We start from the raw sequence: 23367 nt of genomic DNA, 5'->3' as shown, positions 1-23367 counted from the left end.
TCTCTGTGTTTTGTCCCGATGGTGTTGCATAGGCATGGAAAAACATTATTATTAACATGTATTCTCCTTATTTCTATAATGATAGCTAGAACTTTAGGATATTATATAATAGATCCAAGTGTCATCTTAGGAAGTAAGAGTTTGGATCTATATATAAGCTAGCCAAAGACCGAATATACTTCAGTATCTTCTGCTTGGAATTAAATTGATCTGGGCCTTCTTAATAGTTCAGTACTATATGTACTTTGTATTTATAGCACTTAAGCAACCATGTTATTCATAGTTTCTATTTTCTCTTGGTTTTCTTATGTGAAAACATACCCTTAACAGATACTTTAATTACTTTCATTGGAACAGGAATTAATTCAGAAGTCATTTTGCAAATAAAGTAAAACCTAGAGCTCAAACTAAGGGTTCTTGTGGTAATAGTATTTATGGTGATAATAACTTATTATGTGCTACACACTGCTCTAAGCACTTCACATGAGTTACATCTTTCTATGCCGAGGATGAGTTCTCTTACAATCCTGTGCTGAGGTGAGGGAACTGAGATACAGAGAGGTTAAGAAATGGGCCCAGCATAGCACAGCTGGGCACGAGGGCAGTGCTGGGGTCAGGCCTGGCCATCTGGCTGTAGGACCTGTGTCCTTAACCATTCTGTTAGCCTGTCTCTAAGACCCTAAGACTCTAAGCTTCTTCCACACACAGACTTACCTGTACAATCCACTACATTGTTATGACAGTAACAGTATTTTATAATTTTTTTCTGTCCAGTGAGAAAAGTGTCTTTGTTTTGTTTTTTGTTTTTGCGGCACGCGGGCCTCTCACTGCTGTGGCCTCTCCCGTTGCGGAGCACAAGCTCCGGACGCGCAGGCTCAGCAGCCATGGCTCACGGGCCCAGCCACTCCACGGCATGTGAGATCTTCCCAGACTGGGGCACGAACCCGTGTCCCCTGCATCGGCAGGCGGACTCTCAACCACTGCGCCACCAGGGAAGCCCAGAAAAGTGTTTTTTGATAGGGAGTTTTCTTATGTGATATTAATTAAAGAGCATGAAGGTTAGTTTTCAGAGTTGCATTCTTTGCATTAAGAATATATTTTCTGTCATTTAAATTCTTGAATAGATGTTGCTATTGGAGCTCCACAGGAAGATGACTTGCGAGGTGCTATTTATATTTACAATGGCCGAGCAGATGGGATCTCGTCAGCCTTCTCACAGGTAGGATAATACTATTCTGTTAATACTTTCAAAAGAAGCATTGGTAATAAAATCCGTCTTAAAACTTCCAGCGTTAATGTGGACTTATTTTTTTTAATTTGGTCTTTCAAATACTTAATACTCTTTCACCATTTTCTTACAATAACAGTAGATGGCCTCATTTTTAAGGTCATTAATAACTCTTTGAAACCATTTTGTTTTTCATAAATAAGAGTTCTGGTTCACTTCCATTCTAGCTTGTATTTAACCTATTAAAGACATTCTCTCTGCATTTCATCAAATTTATGTTCTGAGGTAATACCCATAGTATTCCAGATAAGCCCATTTGGATTTGATTAACTGTGTCTTGCCCTATGGCTAAAGCCCCATGTTCCACGGAGATTGCACAGGGAGAGCAAAGACTCATGTGATACTCTGTGTTCCTTTTAGTGCAGAGAGTAAGATGAGAAAGTTCCCTGATCTAACTCTGACTTTACTTTCACATTTTGAAAGATCAGGGCATTTCATTGCATAGAAAAAAACTACATACACGTGCGGAGAAGAGAAGTTTTTCCAAGGTACTCTTAGGGAAATATTAGCTAATACTGTTATTTTTGATTAGGCAAAAATAGGTAAATTGTTCTCTGTATAACGTGAAAGGTATATACTTGTCTAGTAAAGAATACTGATTCTCTTAGAATGGACAACCCTGATACTTATAAATCAGTATCTGGACATGAAATTAAACACATGGGATAGGAAGCACATATCAGACTTGAGTTGTCCTTGTCAAATACTAGGAAGCAATCTGGCTAAATGAGGTGGTTATTATAAACCTAAGTAGTAGGCTCCACTAAGTGATCGTAGATGTCTTATTTTCTTATTATTTGTTTGGTTACTCATGTTGCTCAGGGAAATAAACACAGAGCCTGAAAAAAGACTGGGGAGAGAGTGTCAGGACTGTTCTAGGAGATCTTTACTACATAATTTTCCCTTTGCTCACAATGTAAAGAAAGTGATTTTTTTCTTGTCACAAAATAGATGTCAACTTCCCACTTCAAGCTGGAAACTACTCTTTCTCTTAGACACATGTATTTGACTTAACTACAATGCATTTGTTAATAATGTGCCAGGGCATGTACCAGGACTCATTATTTAACTAAATCATTGTTTCTCTGGGATATTACGTGTTCAAATCCTGTTTCCCACTCAACTTTACTATTTTTCAGAGAATTGAAGGGCGTCAAATCAGCAAATCATTAAGTATGTTTGGACAGTCTATATCTGGACAAATTGATGCAGATAATAATGGATATGTAGGTGAGTATAAAATTTACCATATTTTATAAATTGAAATGAACTCTGTTGTGTATGCTGCTTTATTGTGAAGTACATAAAACTGGTAGAGAAAAGTTCTAATTTACTAATGAGTTTTTTCCTTCATTTTTAAAGCTCTTTTGAATTCAAGGATGGGTCAGAAATAATCAAGTAATTCCTGAGCTTTAAACTGTTAGTTACTTAACACTTTATTCCTTGTTCCGAAAAAAATTAAAAGCATTCATGAAAATAAGTCAAACACACAATGATGAAAAGAAAGAGGGGTTTCTTTGGTAATTTAAAAAGAGATTTCTGGGTGAATGTTTATAGTCCAAAAATTGAATCTTGTTTCAGCAAGGCTGTCTTCATATCATATGTTTATATCCTAATGTTTATATTTATGAATGAATGTCATTGTAAATGAGCAGATTCAGACATATGTGAAATGAATCTTAAGATGTAAGCATACCTCTTCTAATTAATTTTCTGTAAATAGCGTTTTGATATAGTCGAAAGGTGATATGTAGTTAAGTATTTATGGCTGAAAGTAATTCTCTTTGACTAATGATGATCATTAATCTGTGTTGTTTTTTATCCTCCAGATGTAGCAGTTGGTGCTTTTCGGTCTGATTCTGCTGTGCTGCTAAGGTAAGGTTGATGCATTTCACTGCTTAATGACAGTTGGGCTTAATTTAAATGATGGGAGGCAGTTTTTAAAATCAGCAGGGTGGTGACCTCATAACACTCCTTTTGATACTCTGAAATTTAATTATTGAACTTTAGGATAGTTTTCCCACCTTACCTAGACATACACATAAATCATCAAAGTCAATATTTTTAGAAGTTTAAATGAAAATTTCTTTTGATTCATACATGGAAATGTAATTGGGTATATGTATACACATATTATTAAACAGTTTCATGAAATTACTTGATCAGTGGAAACTGACAAAACAAATGTTAACTGTCATCTTGAGGAAAAATAATTCTGCAATTAATATTGCTAATTTTATTTCCTTCTTAGGACGAGACCTGTAGTGATTGTCGAAGCTTCTTTAAACCATCCTGAGTCAGTAAATAGAACAAATTTTAACTGTATTGAAAATGAATTGCCTTCTGTGTGCATGGATCTAACACTCTGTTTCTCATATAAGGGCAAAGAGGTTCCAGGTTATATCGGTAAGGGTGCCCTTAACAAATTAATGCCTGATAGAATGTGCACTTCCCTCATAAATCTCTTGGTCGTCTTTCGAGCTCTCTCTCTATTTCACCATGGAGGGGATTTTAGGGCAGGAGAGAGCAGCCACCTGATAACCTTTCCTCTTCATCTTCCGGATTCTCGCTTTGTTCTAACCAATGAGTTGGACACATTAAGGCTCTAGTTGCTTAGAGATTATGGCAGGAAGTAGAGCAAGAGTATCACTTGCTATGTTATTTAAGGTAAACTAATTGAGCTTGATCTGTAAGATCTCTTTGGAATAAAAAGAACATCACCACAGCTCCTCCTGTTTTACGAGGCTCACTGAAGTCTTGAGCTGGCTTAAGTTGGAGGCCTGAGAGGGGGAAGATTCTTTTTTTCTTATTCTGTCCTCTTTGAGTAATTGAAGAAGCTTATCTGGGGTCTAGACCCTGATTCTAATTTCCGTAAATAACACACATCTCTTAAGGATTTACTATGACTATCGGCTCCTAAGAGCCATGCCCATTTGCCTGTACATAGGCAACTCTCAGTGATCTGCTCTGGAGAAAGTATCTTTGATATGGCTCATCCGACATTGTGGTTAATCTCAAATAACGTATATGTGACTTCATAATCATTACATTTTTTTCTAGCAGGTTAATGTTCCTAATTATGTTATATTTAAGCTAATATTAGAATAACTACTAATGAAACTAGCCCATGGTAGAAGAGAAGCATAACGGAGTTTACCATTTGGACATTAATAATTCATATACTTCCTGAGCCCCGCAAGGCCTATCAAGAGTTGTTTGTTCCCATGACCCTGCTGGGTGTCATCTAAACATCATGAAGGGTAGCAGATACTTATTGAACCAAGCTATAGATATGTAGCAGAGGCCTCAGTCTGAATTAGCCTGTAATAAGAAGTAGAGAATGAGCCTGGTATTTCTATTTTAGATCAGATTCATTTTTTTACAATTTTAATTTTATTGGAGTATAGTTGATTTACAGTGTTGTATTAGTTTCAGGTGTACAGCAAAATGATTCAGTTATACATATATTCATTCTTTTTTAGATTCTTTTCTTACAGATATCATAGATAAGATTCATTTTCAATGGTACTCTGCAGAAGTCCTCATTAAAGGTGCAGTGATAGGCCAGTGGGCAAGACCTTCATCCGGTTATTGATGGAAGAAGTAGCAGTTGGAGAGCATGACCCTAGTAACACAGTGACACAGACAAGCTGATGATTATCTGAGAGACACATGTTAAATAGAGAGAACTATTTCCCTTTATGGAAAATCAGTATTTGTCGTACTACCGATTCCATTGTGACCAAATATTTCTTTAAATGATTGAAAACAAATATATGAAAATCATAAATAATCAGCATTGTTACAAAACATGCTTTATAGTTGTCATAAAATGACTGCTTGGGAGAAATAATTCACGTAGTAAGCATATTTAATAAAACCAGGACATTTTGCCACTTACTGTGAATGGATTTTTATTTCCCTTGTTTCATGTGCTCTTGTCTGAGCTCAGAGGGATGAATTTGTAGATGGCTATTTCACTTGCAACTCTATCTCTGAGGCATTGAACCTCAGTTATAGTAATTTTGAAGCCAATTGATTTGGACTTTATTTTCTAAATAAAAGGAAGGTTGAAAGATTTATTTGAAATTTGTAGGAGTGATGTAGGTTTTATACTTATGTTTCCTTGAAGTAGATAATATCCTTCCAGAAGAGTAAGATACTCCTAAAATGTAAATGAACACTTGAGGAATAATATAAATTATTTTAAATATCACTTATGAATTATTTCTCCTATATAATGAATGATCTCTCAGTGGACTACTAGATGTAGCTTGTTTTGCAAAGAAGCCTTTTATTTTTCAATTTTTTAAATTGAGGTATAACTGACGAACAACATTATATTAGTTTCAGGTATAAAACATGAGATGATTCAATATTTGTGTATATTGTAAAATAATCACCAAAATAAGTCTAGTTAACATCCATCGTCATACATAGTTGTAAATGTTTTTTTCTTGTGATAAGAAATTTTAAGATCTACTCTCTTAGCACCTTTCAAGTGTGCAATACGGTATGATTAGCTGTTGTCACCATGCTGTACGTTACATCCCCATGACTTTTTTTGTAGCTAGAACTTTGTACCTTTTGATCCCGTCACCCATCCCCCACCCCTCACCTCTGACAACCACCAGTCTGACAAAGAACCCTTTTATATTCAAGAAATAGCTCGCTCTTTCTTGGTAAGATCGGTCTTGGAATTTTTTTTGGTTGTTGTAAATTTTCCTTAATTTTTTGGTTATTGAAGATCTTCTTTAGCACATCATTTACCATGTCAGATTTGAAATAAGTTCTTACCAAACTGCCAGAATATTTATTGAGAGAATATTTGTTTATTTTTGCATAAATCAACACTGGAAGATCCAACCAGAAACCAATAAAAACAAGGAAGGGAAATAATCAGGGTCTAGGGCTGGAAAGGAGATGTCTGTGAGTCAGCTGTTTATGTAGGTTTGACTTTTAAACCATGTGTTCACTTCACGTTAAAAAAAAAAAAAATCAAAAGAAAAATAGCAACCCCTCAAATTGGAAACAAATGGAAATAAATGAACCCAACCATATATGAAATTAGTTCTGTAACCACACAAGATAAAATTATTACAAGTGACATTTGGGTGCCTGTACTTCCTCAGTCAGACGTTCTACGGACAAAAGGACTCGAAGAAATCTGAAACCTTACTCGAGACTTTTATTATTAGTAACAACTTTGGTAGTGTAGCTGTGAAATGTTTATATGTAGGAGGATTAAGCAAATAACTAAAGATGTTAATTTTAAAAGTAGAAACCTAGAGAAAAGTTTATAACTCTTTTTTTTTAATTTATAAAAATAATTTTTGAAATGTGTATTTTAAGTTGTTCCCTCTTTCATATTTCAGGTTAGTTTTTAGGAAGTTATTTAATGAAGAGAATTTAATATATATCCAGTATTCTATATAACTTTGACTATTATCACTTTAAAAATAACAAAACAAATGCCTTTAGATAATTATACTAATTGCAATTCTCTCTACACGTTTGCAGTTTTGTTTTATAACATGAGCCTGGATGTGAACCGAAAGGCAGAGTCTCCGTCGAGATTTTACTTTTCTTCCAATGGAACTTCTGATGTGATTACAGGAAGCATAAAAGTATCAAGCAGAGTGGCTAACTGTAAAACACATCAAGCATTTATGCGGGTAATGTAAACTTGTTTTTATTAACAGATACGTAAACTTCAATATTATCAATATGTTTAAATCTTCTTGCATTGGTATCTTTTATAAAACACAGTGAAAAGCAAGTATTACTTGAACTAGCTGATCTATTGTTCCAGCGTCAAAATGTTAGAGGATCCTGTGACAGACCTAGATCATTCAAACTCTACGTTTTGCTTCTTCCTTATTTCACATGTATCACATTTTACCGCGTCACTGTTTTTTAAAGATTTGCCTTTTCCTCTTCACAATTGCTATTGTCCCTCTCTGTTTATGCACTTGCCTAAAAATGTAAATGTCGAATAGCTCTGCTGAGCCCCAGATCTATTCCTGGTAGATAATGGAGGGTGGGGGGAGGCAGGGAAGTTGGTTTATGTTTCATGTGACTTTAAGAAGCAGAATCCAACGTGACTGCTTTTGGATCGTGCCTTTGTCTCTATGCCAGCATTGTCGGTGATGTCAGTGGGAACTTGCACAGTTGTAGCGTGATGGGGATCATCTGTGGGCCAGGATGATGCTTCTCATGATGGTTTGGGGGTATAGCCTGCCAAAGCACAGCCAGTTTCATGTTTCTTTTATTAAAACACTCATTCCCAAACTGATCATCACGTTCCTTGCATTGATCACATTTTATCGTATGAAGCAGTGCCAGGTCTTTTTCATTAGGGAATGGTGTACTTCATCAGAAAAACTACTGTCACAAAAAAGCCAAACTATTCCCAGGAGCCTTTTCTGGGATTTCAAATAGTAGCCTCAGTGTAGAACTTAATTTTTCCTTAGATACTTATTCCAAGCAAATGCAAACAAGCATCAGGACTATTAAATGCTAACAGCAATAATCCCTATGCTATTTCCTCATTTCCCTTAACAGTTTTTACTGTCGTACTAGAGTAAAGCTATTAGATGGTTGAGAGCCAAGAGTATAGAATGATATTAGTGCAACCATCATTGATGTGGTGGGGATTAAAGAGGGTTTTTTCTTTTTAATTCTGCATAGTTGATTTTACTCAGGTTAATCAATTTTAGAGCCTAACATTGAGACCATTTTAAAGGGCAATAAAAGGACCAACATCAGGCATTGACAGACATATTGTGTTGAATCTGTATAAATGGCAGCAAATTGATCTGATTCATTTAGTCCCGTTTCTTGACATTGTTCCTATGACTAAGGGTTCATCAAAATTGTGTACTTTCTTCAGAATAGATTTGTACCAGAAACGACAATTTAGCAGAGGTTTCTGTGTTAGTTGCATATATACTTGTCACTACCATGGTAACACAACAAAAGCAGGTTACAGCCGTGACTTTGGGCCATACTGTCAATGTCATAAAAAAGCACTTAGCTCTGGGATTGGTACATAGAGGGACTGTTTTTGAAAAAGTGATTGTTTCTTCCAATATTTTTTTTTCCTTCCTAACTTACCTTGCTTTTGTTTGGGACGTTTTAAAACTCATACATAGAAAGGCAAAAGGCTACTCCAACACTCTCCCTTGCAACAAATCCGAAGGCAGGTGTAAGAACCACAGAAACAGCTGCCCTGATCTTGAGTTTTGTCAAGGACCCCTAGCTGTTATTTAGGAGGAGATGAAAATATAATGAGTGCATTTCCCACCCCCACCAGCATGGTACCCGAGGCTTTCGGAAACATTAACCGGATTGTTCCTTTGCTCTGTAAAGCGCGTCCGGTGTCAGGAGTGTTAATATACATGTGCATTCTACCTCAGCGCCCCTTACAGTGAAATAAGGTGACACTTGTTAATTATGTGCTCAGGGCCACAGCCCCCACCTCTCAGAGGACTCCCTGCCTGCTAGTTGGGCATGCTTTCTTTGCATAGCTCCTGTTGGCTGTACCAATTAAGTTCCACTTCTTCCAGTTAATAGATATTGAGTACCTATGTAGTGTCAGGTTCTGTTTGAGACACTTATACGGGTCAGTGACTGACACAAAAAGATTAGCACCCTCATAGAGTTTATAGTCTAGTGTGGTGAGATAAACAACGGCACAAAATGTAACAATAGTAACACAATAGTAACAAAATGTAAATTTTATAGTATTTTAGAGCAGCAGACCCCAACCTTTTAGGCACCAGGGACTGGTTTCATGGAAGACAGTTTTTCCACTGGGGCGGGGGGGATGGTTCAGGAGGTAGCGTGAGCGATGGGGAGCAATGGGGAGCGGCAGATGAAGCTTCGCTCGCTTGCCCCTCACTCACCTCCTGCTGTGCAGCCGGGTTCCTAACAGGCCACAGACCGGTACCGGTCCATGGCCCGGGGATTGGGAACCTCTGTTTTAGAGGATTATATGGGTGATGGAAAAAGGAAAGGAGAGCAGAGCACAGGAAATTATAGGGTGCTGGGGAAGGAGTGAAGAATGCAATTTTAAATAGGGTGGGCAGAGTGGGCCTCATTCAGAAGGTGACATCTGAACAAAGACTTGAAGGAAGCTAAGGAGTTACCATGTAGATGTCTGGGGCAGTGGTCCGCAACTTTAGCATGCAACAGCATTACCTGGGGGGCTTGTTGAAACACAGATTGCTGGGCCCCACCTAGAGTTCTTGATTCAGTATGTCTTCAACAAGGCCTGAGAATTTGCTTTTCTACAAAGTCCCCAGGTGATGCTGATGCTGCCAGTTTGAGAGCTGTACTTTGAGAACCCCTGATCCAGGAGGAGAACATTACTGAAAGAAGAGCTAGGTAAAAAAGCATCAAGAAAAGAATGAGCCTGGTTGTTTTAGGAAACCATGAGAAGGCAAGGATGGCTGGAAGAGTGAGCAAGGGGGAGAGCAGTAGAAAAAGAGTCAAATCGCATAAGACCCTGTGACTTTTTCTCCAAGTGACATGGGGATCTATTGTAGAGTTTGGGGCAGATAACTGACATGATCTGACTGAGTAATAAAAAGGAATACTCTAACTGCTATGTTGAGACTACACAGTAGGCGGCCACAGGTTGACGCAGGAAGAAGAGGACACTGCAATAAGCCAGGTGAGAGATGATGGCTCCAATGAAGGTGGTAGCAGTGGATCTGCTGAGAAGTAGTAGAAGACAGATTCTGCAAAATTTACTGACAGATTGGATGTCTAGCATTTGAGAAAGAAAGGCTCCAAGACGACTCCAAAGTCATTAGCCCAAACAACTAGAAGAATACAGTTTTCATCAGTAGGGCAAGGGAAACAACTTTTGGGTGTAAAATGTTGGAGTTCAGTTGTGGACCTGCGGAGCTGGAGAGACCTATTTTACTTTTAAGTGTAAACAGCAGTTAATCATTTGTATTGTATATACTCATCTGGAATTGGAGAGGGGCATGGAACTGGAAATCTAACAATGCACCTTTGGCATATGAATGGGTTTGAAAGTCATATGAGGTGGCTGAGATCATCACAGGAGGAGAAAAGAGCTAAGGTCTGCACTCCGGACCCTACAACATGAAGTGGTTAGAGAGAAGAGAAGGCTTACAAAGGAGATGAGAAGGACTAATCAGTAAGGAAGAAAAACAGGAGCTCGTGGCATCCCAGAAGTGAAGTGAATAAAGCAGGGCAAGGAGAAAGGCACCCGACAGTGTTTTCAGTGCTTTCCTCTTAGTTGAAGAAGATGAGGGCTAAGAACTCACCATTGGGTTTAGCAATGTAGAAGCTATTGGTGATCATGACGACAGCAGTTCAGAGGAAAAGGAGGAGAGGAATTGGAGACAGAGTGTAGCTTATTCTTTCACAGATTTTTGCTCCAAGGGGAGCTAAAGAAAAGGGGTGGGGGGTCAGTAGCTGACAAGAGAAGTGGAGAGACTTTTTGTTTCTTTTAAGATGGGAGGAATAGCATGCTTTTATGCTGATGGGTGTGTTCCAATAGAGTAAATGAGATAGATAAGAGGAAAGAATCGTCAGTGCAAAGCGGGCAAAAAGGGTGGGATTAATTGTACAGATGAAAGGATTGATTCTAGATAGCACATGCATAGTTCATTTGTTTATTTCCTTGCAGATGCTGGGCAGATGTGGTTGAGAGGACTGGAAGTTCTCTTCTGATTGCTTTAATATTATCAGCGAAGTAAAAAGCAAAGGCATTTGCTTCCATCGGAATGGGAGAAGTGGTGTTTAGAGTTCGGGAAGAAGACGTGAAGTAGTCTTCCAGGAGAGTGGGAGAGTGAGAAAGTACAGTATGGTCCTGAGATGGAGTTAGGCTCTAAGTTGCATCAGAAAGTGAGACGAGTCAGTATGGTTGTGGTTTTTTCCAGTCATGTTCAACCTTACAGGTGGGGGTAGATGAAGAGTTACAATCAACCATGGTTGCGGTCTGCCAGTAGAGTGAAGCAAAGAAGGAACGCGCGAGAGAGCCGAGGAGTATGCAAGGGAGTGGTTATATTTTTGGCCATGAAGATTAAGCAGGGTAAGGAGAGGAGAGAGGACAGCAAGAGGGTGTGTGAGGGACCGGGGAACAAAGTTGAATTGGAGGTCCCAGTGGGAGCAGCACATTGTTGGACTTGAGTATTAAAGAGAATGAGCCAGAAAGATTTCATCAGTATGACAACACATTAGAGTCATTGGGGACCTGAAGGTGAGAAAAAGAATTGAATTTTATTTTTATTCTTGCTCACAACGCCTTGATGATCTCACATAAATGAAAGTCTTTAAACCTACTTGTATTTTAAAAAAACCCATCACAGTCTTTGATAGTAGAGAACTTGGCTATTTTAGAAAATCCACATCTTCTCATAAAACTTGGCTTTTATTAAGTCCTTCTCTTTTAATCACACATTCTCTAGTTTCACGTATTGGATCTTCTTGGACTATAGGAGACATTGTTAGCAATCTAATAAGTATCACATCACTAGCATACGCATTTGCTGGTATGTTATTTTTCTGAGACTATGTGGTCATTTATTTGGTTGGTAAGCACATCAGTTTTCTCACGTCTACTTCATCTACTCATAATTAAAACAGGTATTACATGAGACTGTTTTATGTGGACGGTCAAAATGTATTCCTCAGAAAATAAGGCAGAAATTATTTTTTTCCTCATAGAACTCCATTTTTTGGTGGTTTATAACTGTGCCAAGCTTTAATTTTTACTGTTAGAGCCTTACAATTATTAGATGTTATGAAAGGAGAATCTAGAATTTAGAATTGGGAGTTAATAAAAGGTTTCTGTGGTAGAAGGCAAATGGTTAATTTTTTAGGCCTTATAGTGTTTTATCTATTGAAATTCTGTTCTCTTGGACCTCGCTTTTCCCTTTATGAAAATGTTTCCCCATCCATGTAAGCATATGAAAATGAATCTTTGTTATCTTCAAAGGTACAACTTGATTAGGTCTTAGAGATTTCTTAGGACAAGATTTTAGGACAAAGGATAATTTTGAGGCTGTTTTGATTTGGAGAAACCCATTCAACAATTGGCAACAATATTTAGAAATGTTGGAGCAGCCATGGTAGTGAGACTTACCTTCAGGTTTTTAGAGATATTTCTTGATTGATCTTGATGGAATCTCTGCATCAAAATACTCTCTGATGTTTGAGAAGAAAACAAACATTCCCTTCCTGTCTACAGCATTCCATAAAATCTAGAAATATTTAGCTTAGTCATTGGACCAGGAATGCCTGTCTCTACTGGTATCTGAGATCCAGTGAGTTCAGTGGCTTTAGTATGTTGTATAATAATCATGAAATCAAGCTGCCTATGTATTTAGTAGATTAGTTTATTCTTTCTTTCCTTTGGTTTCTCTAAATTCTGGATTTTGGACTTCTGAAATAAAGGAATTTTATTTTGTTATCTAAGTCTTAGGTAACTTATAAAACCCATCATTTTCAGTAATAACTTCAAAAAATGAACACATATTTGATTACTAAATATATGTATTTGTATTTTATTTGCTTATATTTTTAAGCTATACAAACACATAGTTTAATGAAGTACCATTTGCTCCAAAGTAGTTATATTTTAACCACTGTGGACCAATCCATATATGCATGCATTTCTGCTGAAAATCTAAATACAGACCAACTATATAACTATACTGATATTATGGTAACCTAGTAGATGATTGATTATTCCATCATATATTAATTCTTGGTTAGATTACAAGGTCTTTGAAGACAGGATATCTTTTCCATGTTTGTTTTCTTCTTACAGCTAGCACAACTCATTACATAAGGCCCCCAATCAATCAATATTTAATAAATTTATAGATGATGTGTTCTCAGAGCTTTTTAAAGAATTCTGTGAGGGAAAATCTGTAATGTTCTATTCGTGTGATGGTGAGGGCACCTGTCTTGGGAGTGTTATCTTTTCTCAGGAAGTTGTAGTCCCAGATGTTTGATAGTTCACCCTCTGAAACATACTTACTAGATAAAATGGTTATAATAACACGGGGCCTTGCTAGCTCAGATTCCAATCTATGCCTCAGTCTTAACCTTCTCCACACAAATCTGATCACATTCCTTCTTAAAATTCTTCTATGTAAGAATTTTCCCATGCCCTTTCGAGTGTAGGTTAGGTGGCCCTCCCTCTTCTGTACTTGTGTCTGCATGTATCAGAATGCTCATCTCTCCACCACATGTGTGGATTTATGGGTTTTAAAGTGTAATGTAGGCACCGGCTTTCAGTTTTGTATCCCGAGATCCTGTCTTCTACAGAGTAGACCCATGAATAGATATTTTCACATGTTTGTTTATACCTCAACATCATTGTTCATTAAGTAATATTTTATAAATATTTCTGGCTCCACCCTTTAAATAAATTCCCTCACTGCATAAACACAATAGGATGACGTGGGCCTACAGCTCAGTTCTCAAGCTGGCCATAATAAAAATTTCTGTGAAAGTCAGACAAGAAGGCAGACTTTGTGTAATTTCAGGCATGTGCTAATTTGCATGCTTGTGGGTGCCCTGTTTTATGTAATTGTCCATAAAAATGTGGCATGGAATCTTCATTATTTTTAATATAGATAGCACATGCCATCCAAATTAAAAATTTTAAGCAAATCTACTTTTTCCTCCTGTATATTAATTAGTCACTTTAAGAATTTTTGATATTATAGCTTTTGTCCTTAGGTGGAGCTGTTAAAGTTAAGTAAGTGTGAATATCTGTCAAATACAGTTCTTGCAAGAGTGCACGTACATTTTATATATTGTGAGAAAGGCGTAATTAATAGCAAATTAGGATAATGAAAGTAATATACACCAGATGTAGAGAAGACCTTGTGGAAAATTAGTATGAATTAGATAACATGTGATGTGGTCAAAGCAAGCTTGTTGAGAAGAATTAGAACAGTGGACATGTGGAGGGACCGTCAGTAGCTGTCTAGCTCCTACACCTAGGGAATAATTTAATCAAGTTTGCTATTGTAATACTCAGGGCTTCAAGCTGTTCCATTTTCACAAGTTGATAACTTGGGATTTGGACCTTGATTTGCAGCATTCCTATATGGTCAAGGTTTCGAGTTGAGATGATCACTTACCAAGTAATCTAATAAAAACATCTCCATGTGTGAGAATGGAAAAGCCATGAGAGATCTTGAGTACTCTGAGTCATGCTACACATCTTCCAGGTACCACTTAATTAATACCAGTCTAATAGTTGTATTAGTAGAAAACGTAGCCCATTTTCTATTTAGTGTTCACTGGTTGGCAATAGACTAATTTTCTTTTTTCTTTTTCTTTCCAAATAGTCACCAGAATTTATTATAAGAAATTGAACTTCTGTAATTCCTTGGTTGGCTTATATAGCTACATTTTGCAGTAATATACACATAATAATTATAACATTTAACATCTATTGAGACCTTAATACGTACCAGGCATTGTACTAAGTGTTTTACATACATTATGTCATTGAATCCTCACAATAAGGTATAGGTGTCGTAATCATCATTTTCATTATCATTATTACCAACCATTTTCAGATGAGGTAATAGTGCCATAGACAGATTATGTAATTTGCCCAAGGTTACATAGAGATAACAAGTGAAGGACCTGAGGTTTGAACCCCAGTACTCTACCTTCAGACCACTTGCTTTTAACCAATTTATATATATATATATATATATATATTATATAATTTATGTATAATGTTGTAAATGATGAGAAGAAACAATTGCATCCTTTTTTATAATTACATAAAAGACATAGGATAGGTGTAGTCTTATGTGAAATGTCATCTTTATTAACTTCATTGATTTTTATCAAAAGTTACTATAGGCATAAATAGCATAGCAGTAATCTGTATGATAGGTATTTTTTTCTATTCAGTAGGGATTGTTAATTTATGAGCTTTGGAAATCTGCTTTTAGGCAGAAATGTTTAAGCTATATTCCAACTCTGAATTGTCTAGATAAATAGAAATCCACTGACATTATTCAGTAGGAGGTCTGTCAGTTACAGTGTCATGGATCTACTAAGGAACTCACTAAGTGTAAATATAAACCTCATAAATATAAAGCTTAATTATGGTTAAAATTAATATGTCTAGTCCCAATGAAAACACTTGAGTTTCTTTAGTGGGACTTTGATGAATCTATTTTTTTTTTTAATCAGAAGAAATGTAAATTGAAACGGGCATATGAAACGTAGAGTCAAGCCAAGCTTTACATTTAAATTGTTAGTGTGAAAGACAAAGTGTGTGACCAATTCTTTGAATATCTTCTGAGTATGGTAACAATTATAATGCCAAGAAAAAGAAAAAGAAAAACTGCATAGTTCCTGTGTAGGTAGACTGTATCTGCTGATCGTGAGCTTCTCTCTCAAATCCTGATATGATATATACTTTTAATTTTTGTTGTGCATAAGCTACTTGTTCTATAGATTTGCCATCAACATGTCTTATTTCATGCAGTTTAAATTGTCAACTGAATTCTGTTATAAATCCTCATGGATTACTTTATAGTGGAATCTTATTTGCCCATCCTCTTAGATAGGGGGAAAAATAAATGAGTCTGCTTTGTTCAATATATTTTGAAAATCTCATATCTGTATAGGCAGGGCTGCTCTGAGAAGCGCTTTCTAAGAGATGCCATGTTTTTTATCTTACTTGACTTCCATTTTTTTTTTTTCACAGACTTGGGATTCTAGAACACCTTTACTCTTTAGGGAAGTGTTTTCTTAATTGAATGCCAAACTACTTCAAAGTTATTTTCTTGTCAGTTATTTTAGTGTTTGTGCGAGTTTATGTTAGCAAATAATTTTGATAGTAATGTTGTATATTCCCATTTAATGAAGGGGCTATTGAATAATCAAATGAAAAGATGAAATAAATTTTAAGTTCATGGGAAAATGTTTTTAAAAGAGAGAAAAATAATGCCTGCATGTAGAAATAAAGATTAAAATATATGAATTGACAACCAGTGTAATAAACTCACGAGTCACTTCTTGGGGGGCAGAAGACAATAAATTTTAAAAACCTAATCACTCAAAGACTTTTTGACTACATATAAAGAAGATTAAGAATGATAAATGCTGTGTAAAAAATTAGTAAGATATTAAACTTAAAAGAGTGTCATACAGAGCAGAATGGATTCCAAATGGGTTACAATTCCTGTATCATTGATAAATAAATCCAAGAACTCTTTCTTTGTAAAGTGTAAAAGCACAATAAATGTAGAAAAACTGTAACAACTAATAAGAAAATTGTATGCATAGAAAATAGCATTGAAGAAAATATGCCAAAATGTAGACCTGCATAACTATTATTGGATAGTTATGGTTTTTCATTTTTAATACGTTTTGTCTTTTTCCTAATAAATGTGATTGCTTTTGTAATGTGTGAAAATAGTTCAATTTTTTAACAATTTAGCTTAAAAGGAAAGGATTTTCTTTGACTTCCATATATTGTGTTTGACCTTATGCAGGAAAGGAGGGACTTTATGTATATTTTTTATTTAGATGCTTATTTTTGTTATTAATTCATATGGCTTTCAATTTCTTTAGAAAGATGTACGGGACATCCTCACCCCAATTCAGATTGAAGCCGCTTACCACCTGGGGCATCATGTCATCAGTAAACGAAGTACAGAGGAATTCCCACCACTTCAGCCAATTCTTCAGCAGAAGAAAGAGAAAGACATCATTGCAAAAACAGTAGGAATTTTTTCTTTTATTTGAAACATCATGTGACATATAACTGAAGAAATTTTTTTGAAATAGTACACAGTTCTGAGGAAATGAACTCTCTCTAAATTTATTTAAAATTATAATGTTTTTATAAGAAAGATTTATGGTATGTCTTGTTTTCCATTTTTCTTTATTTTTTATATTCCCTTTAGGATATTGAACTGAATACTTTTAAATATGCATTTAGTCATAACAGTGGTTTCCCATATACATAAAATGTTAATTTTCTCTCCTTGATGCCTTGCCAGTGAAGAAAATATATTTCCAGAGAGCACTCCTAATGGAAGTGAGTTGCATTCATGAGTTATTCAGCATCGTCATGTGTGTTCAGCTTATCTTTCTCATTTTCTGTCTCCTTCTTTTTCAGTTTGTCTCCATCTCACTCACCCTACCCACAGATTCACTCATGTCTTGTTAGTCAGATTTTACTCATTTATAAACGTGTATCTATGTTACACAACAGTTTCACTTTTTAACTTAACTGTATGTGCATTTTGAGATGGATCCTGCATTCTAAACAGTGAACAGCTTTTTATAATGTATCCCTGAAGTGATGAAAGGGAAAAACCTACAACCAAGATTACTCTACCCAGCAAGGATCTCATTCAGATTTGATGGAGAAATTTAAAACGTTACACAAAAGCAAAAGCTAAGAGAATTCAGTGCCACCAAACCAGCTTTACAGCAAATGCTAAAGGAACTTCTCTAGGCAGGAAACACAACAGAAGGAAAAGACCTACAAAAACAAACCCAAAACAATTAAGAAGATGGTAATAGGAACATACATATCGATAATTACCTTAAATGTAAATGGATTAAATGCTCCAACCAAAAGACAGAGACTGGCTGAATGGATACCAAAAAAAGCCCCGTATACATGCTGTCTACAAGAGACCCACTTCAGACCTAGGGACACATACAGACTGAAAGTGAGGGGATGGAAAAAGATATTCCATGCAAATGGAAACCAAAAGAAAGCTGGAGTAGCAATTCCCATATCAGGCAAAATAGACTTTAAAATAAAGACTATTACGAGAGACAAAGAAGGACACTACACAATGATCAAGAGATCGATCCAAGAAGAAGATATAACAATTGTAAATATTTATGGACCCAACATAGGAGCACCTCAATACAGAAGGCAAATGCTAACAGCCATAAAAGGGGAAATCAACAGTAACACAGTCATAGTAGGGGACTTTAACACCCCCCTTTCACCAATGGACAGATCATCCAAAATGAAAATAAATAAGAAAACACAAACTTTAAATGATACATTAAACAAGATGGACTTAATTGATATTTATAGGACATTCCAGCCAAAAACAACAGAATATACTTTAAGTGCTCGTGGAACATCCTCCAGGATAGATCACATCTTGGGTCACAAATCAAGCCTTGGTAAATTTAAGAAAATTGAAATCATATCAAGTATATTTTCCGACCACAATGCTATGAGACTAGATATCAATTACAGTAAAAAGTCTGTAAAAAATACAAACACATGGAGGCTAAACAATATACTACTTAATAATCAAGAGATCACTGAAGAAATCAAAGAGGAAATCAATACCTAGAAGCAAATGACAATTAAAACATGAAGACCCAAAACCTATGGGATGCAGCAAAAGCAATTCTAAGAGGGAAGTATATAGCAGGAAACAAGAAACATCTCAAATAAACAACCTAACCTTACACCCAAAACAATTAGAGAAGAAGAAAAAAACCCAAGGTTAGCAGAAGGAAAGAAATCATAAAGATGAGATCAGAAATAAATGGAAAAGAAAAGAAGGAAACAGTAGCAAAGATCAATAAAACTAACAGCTGGTTCTTTGAGAACATAAGCAAAATTGATAAACCATTAGCCAGACTCATCAAGAAAAAAGGGAGAAGACTCAAATGAATAGAATTAGAAATGAAAAAGAAGTAACAACTGACACTGCAAAAATACAAAGGATCATGAGAAATTACTACAAGCAACTATATGCCAATAAAATGGACAACCTGGAAGTAATGTACAAATTCTCAGAAAAGCAGAAGCTTCTGAGACTGACCCAGGAAGAAATAGAAAATATAAACAGACCAATCACAAGCACTGAAATTGAGACTGTGATTTAAAATCTTCCAACAAACAAAAGCCCAGGACCAGATGGCTTCACAGGCAAATTCTATCAAATATTAATAGAAGAGCTAACACCTGTACTTCTCAAACTCTTCCAAAATATAGCAGAGGAAGGAACACTCCCAAATTCATTCTGTGAGGCCACCCTGATACCAAAACCAGACAAAGATGCCACAGAGAAGGAAAACTATAGGCCAATATCACTGATGAACATAGATGCAAAAAACCTCAACAAAATACCAGCAAACAGAATCCAGCAGCACATTAAAAGGATCATACAGCATGATCAAATGGGGTTTATAAAGCAGAAACCGACACACCATTGTAAAGCAATTATACTCTAATGATGATTTTTTTTAAAAATTTAAAATAAATGTATCCCAAAATATATCAGTTTCACTCACTGTGTGTTTATTCCCAGGAGTCCAGTTGTTCAGACTTTTACTGTCCAACAACACAAAGACAGAGTCAACAGGATGTTTGGGGCCATGGTTAAAGCATTCATTAAAACATTCAGTAATGGCACACAGAATGCAAAAGGTGAAAGGGACATTTAAAGGTCTAGTTCATATCCTGTCCAGATAAAATTGCCCCTAAGTCGCTTCAACATATTTGAGCTTATAGTCAGCACTGTCTGGTCTACAATACTAGATCAAATGAAGATAATAAATTAAGACCAAAGTCTTTCTATAGCCTTGTATGAAAATATTTATGGAAGTCGGTTTTTTTCACTCTTCTGTTGAACTTCAGTTTTCAGTATCAACTACTTTTAAATGTCTTTAATAATGAACCTCTCAATATTGTAAAGTACATAAGCCCAAACCTTAGCAATTTGTAGTTATATTAGAATGAGCTACAAATGAGCTACATTTTGATTCTTCAAGCCACCTGCTTTACGAATAAGAGAAGTAGAAAAAAATTATATTAATAATCTAGAGAACTATTTACACTTTCCCGCTGCTCCCGCTGGTATAGGCAGTCTCTGGTCTGACGTGCCATTTGACAACGCTCTACCCACTTCACATTTCATGTGCCTGGCTCCTTCTCTGACTTTCTAGATATCTTTCTTTTCTGCATCTCTGCCTCTCTCACCTGTTCCTCTCAGCTTCCTTTCTTTTTGTATCTCTCTATTTTTCCTTTGTCCAACGTATACCTCAGGGCTTCCTGTGTACCTTGTAGTATCTCTGGGTCCTGTTAAAATACTCAGAATTAAATAAATTCTGGAACCTGTTGATAAACTATCATTTATTTTTATTCACTGTATCCTCAAAGTAAAATTTCTAAATTTTATTATTTTCAACCAATATAAAATCACTGTTCTGCCATCTGTGAAAATTAAGTGTCATGCGTATGCATAATAGGCGGGATCAAACGGCAGCACCAGAAAATCGAGAGGGACTCAACGAAGAAAATCTTGGCAGTACAGGTTCTAAACATTTACAGAGGTTACTATCACAGTCTGATTAAACTTCTTTTTATACAACTATTATGAAAGAAAGAAATTATTTCTTTCGCTTAACAAACTTAGGCTTTAAATTTACCTATTGAAAGAACGTGGTTCCTTTGAGCCCTGGAATTGTCATCTGAACCTACTGATACTCAAATCGAACTCTTCAAAAGGTATAAAGGAGTTACCAATTAGCTGTATTAATTTTATTTTTTCATGTGTCATAGATATTTTATCCTTTAAAAAACATAGAAATATACCTACTGATTTGAACTAAGATAAAAAATACTGTCATATTTTATTTCCAGATAAACTTTGCAAGATTTTGTGCCCATGAAAACTGTTCTGCTGATTTACAGGTTTCTGCAAAAATTGGATTTTTGAGGTAAGTGTAGTTGGCTCTCTGCTTACTTATCAGGATGGGGTAATTGGTGTGTGCCTGTGGGTTCTAAAGAGTAAAGGACTAAGAACTAATCCTTGGGGGTTAGCAGCATTTAAAGACCTGGAAAAGAACAGCAGTCTCATTCTCCTGAAAGAGACTAAGTGTTCTATACAGCAGTCACATAAGTATACACTCAAAGATTACCACTTTTCAAAAGAATGAGAATGTGTGAGCACCATGGTTTTATCAGGCATGATTTTAACCTTTCACTGATAACTCGGAAGATATTTCAGGATTTAAATGTGCTTTGGGTTATTGTTATCATAATTGTAGTTATTTTTCAGACATCTGTAAGTGCCTGTTAATAGAGTTTTGGTTCAAAGTGAGCTAACCTTTACTACATAATGCTTAGTATTTTATCATCCAAAAACTGGTTACATAATTCAGATTGATGTACAAAACAAAGATATCCCTAAATATATATGTGACCCATTTGAAAGGGAATAAATCATCTTTGTCTTCTAAATTCATAGAAGGGAAACAGGAAAAAGAAAATACATGTAAACGTGCTTAGAACAGTGCCCACAGTGCAAACTGGATAAATGTTGATTGCCGTCATTATTTATGTTGGGAAATAAACCATTGTAATTCTGTATCATGTCTATATCCCCTCTGTTGAAATTGTTCTGCATGTCAGAGGGAAGATGTGAAAATGAGGACCAGAGAGATAGAATCCACACTTCAGGTTAAGAGCTGGATGTGTATGGAAAGTGAAAGAGGTCAAGGAGGCATCACTGACAGGGCAGGAATATGGGAGACTGTTTGGGGAAGGTAGGGATATAGAGGAAGCAGGTTTAAATTGGGGTGTGTTGAATTTGATGAGACTTCTATATGTAGCTCTGCAGTGGAAAATCTAGTTCAGGATTATGTTTGGAGGTCCTCTTCGCATTAGTTATGAGAATGCCTGTGATGGGAATGTGAATTTCACAAAGAACTAAGGATCAAATCTTGAGAGGGGTGGGTAAATTTTATTTAAAGAGCTTAAAAAGAATAAGGACTTAACTCCAGGAGACTGAAAAAGTATCTTCATAGAACTACGAGAAAAACCACCTCCACGGTGAAATAGCCAATGGAGAATGTAAAAAGAGGGACCTAATACTGTGATTTTGTAGCCATCAGAGGGCATAATGACTGAGGAAAGGTCATGGAAGTTGGCACTTAAAATGTGACTGGTGGGGGAGAAAAAGGATGTCGCTGGCAAATTTTAACAGAAATTTCTGTGCAGTCATAGCTAAATGACAGCATCAGTGATTAAGGGAGGGAGAATTTATTAGGAACAAGTAGCTTCAACTGAATTTTTATGTATTTATCAAATGTTATTTAATTATGGGAAGATATAAACAAGTGTGAGGATCAAAGGCAGGGAAAAGAATAAATTGAACAAAGAAATGGTCTGCTTAAATCCAGGGGACACTTCAGATATTACTTGAGCTGTCCTGTGAAGAATTTGACAGCTGTTCACTTCCTTTTTTTCAATGTCTTTTAATTTCCCGGATGCCATCCTGCTCCCAATCTCCTTTTACTTCTCTAGCCCCTCCTTCTCACTTGTGTTTGGAGGACCTCTGAATTTGCCTCTTTGGGCTCCCTTAATAGCCCTCTCTCGCTCCTTCTCACACTCCCATATTTTCCCTGGATAATCTTGCCCACAACCATAACCTCACCTGGTCTGCCTCCACTGCTTATGCCCAAATCAGTGTCTCTGAGTTCCACACCCACCCATCCAGCTGGCTATCAGACATGCAGTCTTGGGTACCCAGTCACTATCCACCAGTGACACAACCATTAGTTAGTTACCAAAGCCAACAACCTGGAGCTCAACCTGCGTTCTTCTCTCTCTCTTATCCCTGACATCAAATAAATTACCAAGTCCTATAATACTACCACCCAGATGTGCTTTTTATCCATCATACTTCTCCATCTCTACTACTATTGCTCCAAATCAGGCACTCAATATCCTACCTGAATCAACTGAGCTTTACCACTTTCTGGGCTACTGGCCTCTGATTTTACATTATTCAAATTCCTCTACCAAGATGTTTCCAGAGTGACCTTTCTAACTTACACTTTTGATAGCAAGGCTTCAGTAGCTCATTAACATCTAAAGTCCTTAGTGCACTTCCTCAGCAATTCCACAGGACTTTTTTCCATTGATTGCAAAATAGTTGTGTGGCCATGCCATGCTCTCCTGAGCCTCTGTATCTTTTCAGTTTGACTTATCTGATTAATGCTTATTTATCTTATAAATCTCAGCTGTTTTCTAGGTAAAGCCCCCCCCCCCCCCC

At 36.3% G+C, this 23367-nt stretch overlaps 1 protein-coding gene across 3 annotated transcripts in view; it reads left to right on the top strand.

Annotated features, from left to right (window-relative positions):
• ITGA4 (integrin subunit alpha 4) overlaps positions 1-23367 on the top strand; it is an 80887-nt gene that overhangs the window by 33261 nt on the left and 24259 nt on the right. Inside the window, exons 11-17 of one of the 3 annotated variants that reach the window (XM_024766449.1) lie at positions 1125-1219; positions 2428-2518; positions 3118-3163; positions 3540-3694; positions 6809-6963; positions 16892-17041; positions 20952-21028. In XM_024766449.1, coding sequence (XP_024622217.1) covers positions 1125-1219; positions 2428-2518; positions 3118-3163; positions 3540-3694; positions 6809-6963; positions 16892-17041; positions 20952-21028 — 769 coding nt within the window. Of the gene's footprint in view, positions 1-1124; positions 1220-2427; positions 2519-3117; positions 3164-3539; positions 3695-6808; positions 6964-16891; positions 17042-20951; positions 21029-23367 lie in introns of those variants that run through there. The other 2 variants (XM_024766459.1, XM_024766469.1) reach the window with 2 other exon arrangements.

The sequence above is a fragment of the Neophocaena asiaeorientalis genome, unplaced genomic scaffold (assembly GCF_003031525.2).
Source record: "Neophocaena asiaeorientalis asiaeorientalis breed wild unplaced genomic scaffold, Neophocaena_asiaeorientalis_V1.1 scaffold113, whole genome shotgun sequence".
Taxonomy (NCBI): Eukaryota; Metazoa; Chordata; class Mammalia; order Artiodactyla; family Phocoenidae; genus Neophocaena; species Neophocaena asiaeorientalis.
The sequence above is the reverse complement of the archived record's forward strand: the minus strand, read 5'-3'. Positions and strand labels throughout refer to the sequence as shown.